The sequence below is a fragment of the Mus musculus genome, chromosome 1, assembly GCF_000001635.26.
Source record: "Mus musculus strain C57BL/6J chromosome 1, GRCm38.p6 C57BL/6J".
NCBI classification, from domain to species: Eukaryota; Metazoa; Chordata; class Mammalia; order Rodentia; family Muridae; genus Mus; species Mus musculus.
In genome coordinates, this window is record NC_000067.6 from 83,056,924 (window position 1) to 83,063,115 (window position 6,192).

Consider the following 6,192-nt stretch of genomic DNA (forward strand, 5'->3'; position numbering starts at 1 on the left):
AATTCCTAACACAGACAGCATAGATGACCCAGGAAAAAGGAAAAAGCAGAGTTGATGTCCAGGTGTCCTATTGGAATTTTCACATCTGTTGTGAACATGTCTTAGGCTAAGTATCTCTCTCCTGGTTATGTTTTCCTGAGAGTCGAAGGAATGGTCGTTCCACAGGGATATTGAGACCTTGAAGCCTTTGACTGATTGGAAGTCAGATATGATGGTGAAGACAGCCATTGGTACACTTCTGTGCTGAGACATATATCAATACTTAAGTCTTATCCCCCAAAAGGAGATTTATGATAACTGCTTTCCTTGGCTGAGAGCCTCCCATGCAACGATGACTACAATACATGGGGATGATGCCTGTGACATTTGGAAGGTTTCCATGGGATAAAGTCCTGGCCTAAGAACTTCATTCCTCAAATACTCTCCCCCCCATCCTGATTTTGTATCACAGGCACATGGACAACATTCGGTGAGCTTCTCCCTGGGGATGGCTGCCCCTTGACTGTGTGTTTTAAATTCTTTAGGCAAATTTCTATTTACATAGATGGTCCCATGCAAATGATCTCATGTTGTTTTTAAAACATTTCTGAGACTCAAACCATTCCTTTTGAATTCAAAGCAATCCAGGTCACTCTTTTTTTTTTTCTTTTTTGACACTCTACAGTGTTCCCTTGTATGGATAAATCGTGTGATCTGACTTCATTAACGGAAGACTGACCAGTGGTTCAGTTTTCCTGGCCTTTTCACGCCATGTACTGCAATAAATACTAAATGAGGAGAACTTTTTTTTAGATGTGAAAATTTGAAACTATAAAGCATTTTTGTTTTGTTTTTTTAAATATTCAAATTGGTAGATTGCTGTCCTAGGAGATAACGTCATTTCACATTCCTGCTTCTATAGTAGAAGAATGACGTTCCACATCTATGCCTGTAGTTTGCCACCCATTTCTAAAAATGACTAGCGGGGACTGAAAGAAAAATGCTGAAGAAGTGAAGGATGAATTCCCTAGTTATTTGCATTTAATGCAAACTGATACCAGTGATGGTATTGTAAATGTGTGTGTGTGTGTGTGTGTATGTATGTATGTATGTATGTGTATGATGTGTGTGCATTTGTGTGTGTATGTGTATGTAGATGTATCCTTTCAGACTAAAATATTTTGGGCTAAAATACAGATTTGAAATGGATAAAGGATTTGCAATTTCAATGTTAGCTAATACAGTCCTACCATTATTACACCTCAAGTCCTCAATAAATCCCAGCCATTCAGGGAGTATGCCCTCCTCCCACTCAGTGGTACCCATCCATCCTCCCTCAGAAATAACCATCAAACAAGACACTTTTGTGAGGCAAAGATGTAAGGGACATTTTATGTAGTTTATTAGATACTGAGGACATTGAAGAAAACCAACTACATCATAGCAGAAGAGACACTGGGAATCCACTGTTCTCAGAGAGAGGGAAGACAGCCATTGGTGGACAGCAACTCGGGAACATGTGATGGGAATCAAATACAGACAGTGTAGCCCGTGAGTCTGAGATCCTACTGATCTACGCTTTAGGCACTGAGAGATGCTCACATGCTCACATGCTCACATTTAACTACTGTGAGTCCAGACAGCTTTTAACTGGGAAGGCTTAGAGAGAAGACTGCACAAAGGCCAAGGTTCCAGAACAATCTCATTAGCAGGGCATTAATCAGGAGTGGCAGGCAAGAGTAGCCTGCAGTACTTACCCTGATCCCAAGGGCATAGGCCAGGCCTGAGGGCAGCCCAAGTCAGCGATTTTGCCAAGAGTTGTAGCAACCAGAGAACAATCAGGAAGTTTCTATGTTAGGCCTTAGAGAACCTTGTGAGAGTTGTCAATGAGACTACTTTAAAGATCAAGGAAGAAAGTATGAGAGAGTTGGAGGGACAGAGAGCCAGCTGGAGACAGACATGATGGTGTGTAAGAGGCCTTTAGCTATAGGAAGCAATGGGACAAAGGACTCACACAGCTCCTGAACACCCTTCTGTCTAGCAGCAGCACTTCTTGCAGCCACACTTCTGCTGGCAGCAGCACTTCTGCTGGCAACAGCCCTTCCCACAGCCACAGCCACAGCCACAGGAGCCACAACCACAGGAGCGGCAGCAGGAGCGGCGGCAGCAGCAGACTACCGTAGGCTTGCAGCAGCCACAGCAGCCACAGCAGCCACCACAGCAGCCACAACCGCCACAGCCACCACAACCACCACAGCCACAGCCACCGCAGCCACAGCCACCACAGCCACAGCCACCACAGCCACAGCCACCGCAGCCACAGCCACCGCAGCCTCCACAGCCACCGCAGCCACAGCCGCCACAGCCGCCGCAGCCTCCGCAGCCTCCGCAGCCACAGCAACCCATGGTGTTAGTAGAGAGGACTCAGGTGCAGTGAGGAGAGAGACTCAGGAGAGGAGAGGGAGACGTGATGCTCCTCCTCGGAAGTGGCGTTCCTTATATACCAAGTCCTTGGCACGTTAAGTTTATTCTTGTTTTTCTAAACTTCCACGTGAAAGAATTCACGAGGCCTCTGGCATCCTTCCTTGTTGACATCCTAACTCATAGTTAGCTCTAACTTTTACTTACCTCTTCAATCCTATATTTAGATCCTGGCACGAATCTGGCAGCTTTCTATCAGCTAGTACTTTCAATAAGGCCTGGCATGTTGTAAGTACTTAATGGGTACCTTTAAAATTAAATAAATGCTGAGAATATTTTGTAACACTCTCTTGCAGATATAGTCTTTTACAGCTATGAATATCAAACCTAGGTCAGATAAAAGTACTGTGTGTCTATCTCTATGTCTTAGTCATTGCAGGTCAGACAATTATCCATCTTTGGGAACTCTTTTTGGGAACATGCCCCTTTATGAAAATGTTCTCAGAAGAATTCATGGTACAAACTGGCATCAAAAGGGACATGGCAGGCAGCCCTAAAATGAGCAATCTCACTTTAAAGCACAGATGTTCTCTTCATGGTTCCCTGGGATTCTTAATTCACTAGAAAAACCTTTAAAGTTGTAGTAAAATAATTATGTGCTGTCTAATGTTAACAATACAATTCTGTGGCAGCCTGGCCTAAACAGCAGCAAGGGCGAAGCTCCTGTCTTTCGTTGATCTGTTGTATGATTATTTTTGAAATCCCAAAACTCCCTTAAAATGAAATGGTGACTGGAAATGTCCAGCTAACTCAGCCTGCCAGGTTTCCACTTCTGGTCCCAAGCACCTGCCGCAGTCATGTGCAGTGGATGAGGCTACATACTTGCTCAGTTGTCTTCACAGTAGGGCAATTTGGCTAATTTAGATACCACCAATAAGCCACAGCAGAGATCCGTGCATGTGTTGTTCATGTGGTGTGCATGTGGTATGCATGTGGTGTGCATGTGCTATGCATGTGCTGTACATGTGCTGTGCATGCGCTACACACACCACACCACTGTCTCTACTGAACTTACATGCAGGCTCAGGTCACAGATGGATGATCTGGCTTTTCAGGGCCGTATCTACTCTGGGATCCCCATGTTCCAGGGCTTCCAATTGGGATCTCTTTATTAATCCAGTGGGAAAAGAAGGAGAATGAAAGCATTAAAATCCATTCGCTTGATATGCGTCTCGTCAACCAGGGGCTAGGAGGGCTGTTCCTACACAACTGTTTGACTGCCCAGAACCTGGAGGATCCAGCCTCATGCAGAAGACACTCATAAATGTCTCCTTAGATGCAGAATTCACTTGGGAATGCTACAACTGCTTTTCCTCTGCATTTTATGAATCGTATTCCTGCTCTTGGATTAGATAGGCACCATACTTTTTCACTCCCAAATGAATACTCCAAGGGTTTCCAAGATAGTAATGCTAAAAATAGCACTGCTATTGTGACACACTGACTCAAGAAGGAAGTAAACAAAGTCTTGGAAAATTCTCCATGGAAACTAGGCTAAAAATAAAGGGGGAGCAGTATAAAAGGGGGTTCCCAGCAGAAAGAGGGCATCACACTGTTCTCTCCTCTCCTGAGTCTCTCCCCTCACTGCACCTGAATCCTCTTTACTGACACCATGGGTTGCTGTGGCTGTGGAGGCTGTGGCGGCTGCGGCGGCTGTGGTTGTGGCGGCTGTGGCTGTGGCGGCTGTGGCTGCGGTGGCTGTGGCTGCGGTGGCTGTGGCTGCGGTGGCTGTGGCTGCGGTGGCTGTGGCTGCGGTGGCTGTGGCGGCTGCGGTGGCTGTGGCGGCTGTGGCTGTGGCTGTGGTGGCTGTGGCTGTGGTGGCTGTGGTGGCTGTGGCTGCTGTGGTGGCTGCTGTGGTTGCTGTGGCTGCTGCAAGCCTACGGTAGTCTGCTGCTGCCGCCGCAGCTGCTGCCGCTCCTGTGGCTGTGGCTCCTGTGGCTGCGGCTGCGGCTGTGGCTGTGGGAAGGGCTGTTGCCAGCAGAAGTGCTGCTGCCAGCAGAAGTGTGGATGCAAGAAGTGCTGCTGCTAGCTTGGGATGTCTGGCCCCTGAGCAAGTGCTACCAGTACCGATCTGTTGGTAAGTCCTGAGTGCAGAGGATGGAACAAGTCACCCTGATCTCGCTGCTAAGGCTTTCCTCTGTCCTAGTCTGAGTATACCCTGCTGTCTCCCCAGCATCTGTCTCTCTAGAATCCGGACTCTGAAACTTTGTTGCCTGATTTGAATACTCTGAAGTTCAAGTAAATTTCCTTATCATTTTAAATGCAGTCATAGTCAATGTTAAGAAAGGACAAAGGTGCAGGGCATCTTGGTTACTGATGTCAATAAGATTGTATAATGGTCCCCATTGTGTTTCCTTCTTGAATTTCTATCTATGCTTTAGGTCAGCTTGTGTTTAACAATGGCAATGTCTATTCTCTGTAATGGTAATGTATATTCTCTGTTTAACAACGGTAATATAGATTCTCTGTAGTCACAGAAGTCTTTCTAGAGTCCAGACAATGTGTTAATCCCCTTTAAATAAAATTACAAAATAAAACATAAAATGTCTCCTTCAGTCTTATTCACTTTGTTATTTTTGGCATATTATCATTCATTATTATGCTCTGCGAGATATGCCCATCAAACACACACAAATAATTAAGTCCCTATGAGATTTGTTATCTAGATATACACAGATGACCATGAATATGAGGCAGAAAAATAGCCTTGTAAAATATTCACATCGATGGGACATAGTATGGATAAAGAGGATTAGCACACTGTTGTGTGGGCCATGGTTGTAACTCAAAAGAACGAGAGCTCAAGAAACAGATCATCTTGGCACGTGGTTTGAAGAGTCAGTGAGGATTAGTAGAACTGATTAGGGGTAGATGTTCCAGTCAAGACAGAAAGGTGAATAATGGGAGACTGAGACATACATGGGAGTCTGCAAAAAAGGGCATTTGAGATCAAGTATATTGACATCAGCACCTATAAATAAGCAAGAAAAGGAAGGCTAAGATGCTGCTGTAGGCATCTGAGGGTCATATTAAATGTAGTCAGCAATTAGACAAGGAGCCAATCACTTCTCCAAGTTTGTCCCATTCTGTAAGGGATAGAAAGATAGAGAGTTGATAGCCTAGATATGTAAGAGTTATCTAATACTTGCTCAGATCACCCTGCTCACAGTCATGAGGAGTTTTTTCTGTTGTAGATACAACTTGGTACTGTGTCTGGAAACCTGTGAAACCATGAGCTAAAGCAAACCTTTCATCAGTGAGGCTGTTTGTCACTGTAGTGCAAAGTCTAATATAGTAGGCTACAGTGTCATCTGATGGGTGAAGAGACTTGTAGACACTTAATACAACCAATGCAAAGATTCAGGAACTTTCCATATAGTGAATTTTATCTTCTGGGAAGGGGCTTGTCATTTGGTGACTTTTCATCCTGCAAAGATTATAGAATGAATTTACAGAAATCCTACATATCACACACACACACACACACACACACACACACACACGCACACACTCACACTCACACACACTCAATGCATCACACATACAGGCATAGCGGCTTTTTTTTTTTCTCCAAAGATTATGGTGCAGAAAACATGAGATTCAGCCATTCCTAAAAGAGAGTTGGTAAACATGGCAGTATGAGGCTATGCCAGGATGAACGTGACACACTGGTTTACAATAAACTTTTATAAGCATGAACATACTCCAAAATAACAATGGAAGTACAGTGTA

General features: G+C 44.7%; 1 protein-coding gene across 1 annotated transcript; it reads left to right on the forward strand.

Moving 5' to 3' along the window:
• The first annotated feature begins 4,006 nt into the window (after positions 1 to 4,006).
• Positions 4,007 to 4,998, forward strand: Krtap28-13 (keratin associated protein 28-13). Its single transcript, NM_027778.2, has one exon. It carries the CDS (start codon positions 4,073 to 4,075, stop codon positions 4,487 to 4,489), a length of 417 nt encoding a protein of 138 aa, NP_082054.2. The 5' UTR covers positions 4,007 to 4,072; the 3' UTR covers positions 4,490 to 4,998.
• Positions 4,999 to 6,192: the final 1,194 nt, after the last annotated feature.

What these genes read in the sequence shown, in the direction of transcription:
- Krtap28-13 (NM_027778.2), top strand. Translation starts at nt 4,073, where the DNA reads ATGGGTTGCTGTGGCTGTGGAGGCTGTGGCGGCTGCGGCGGCTGTGGT.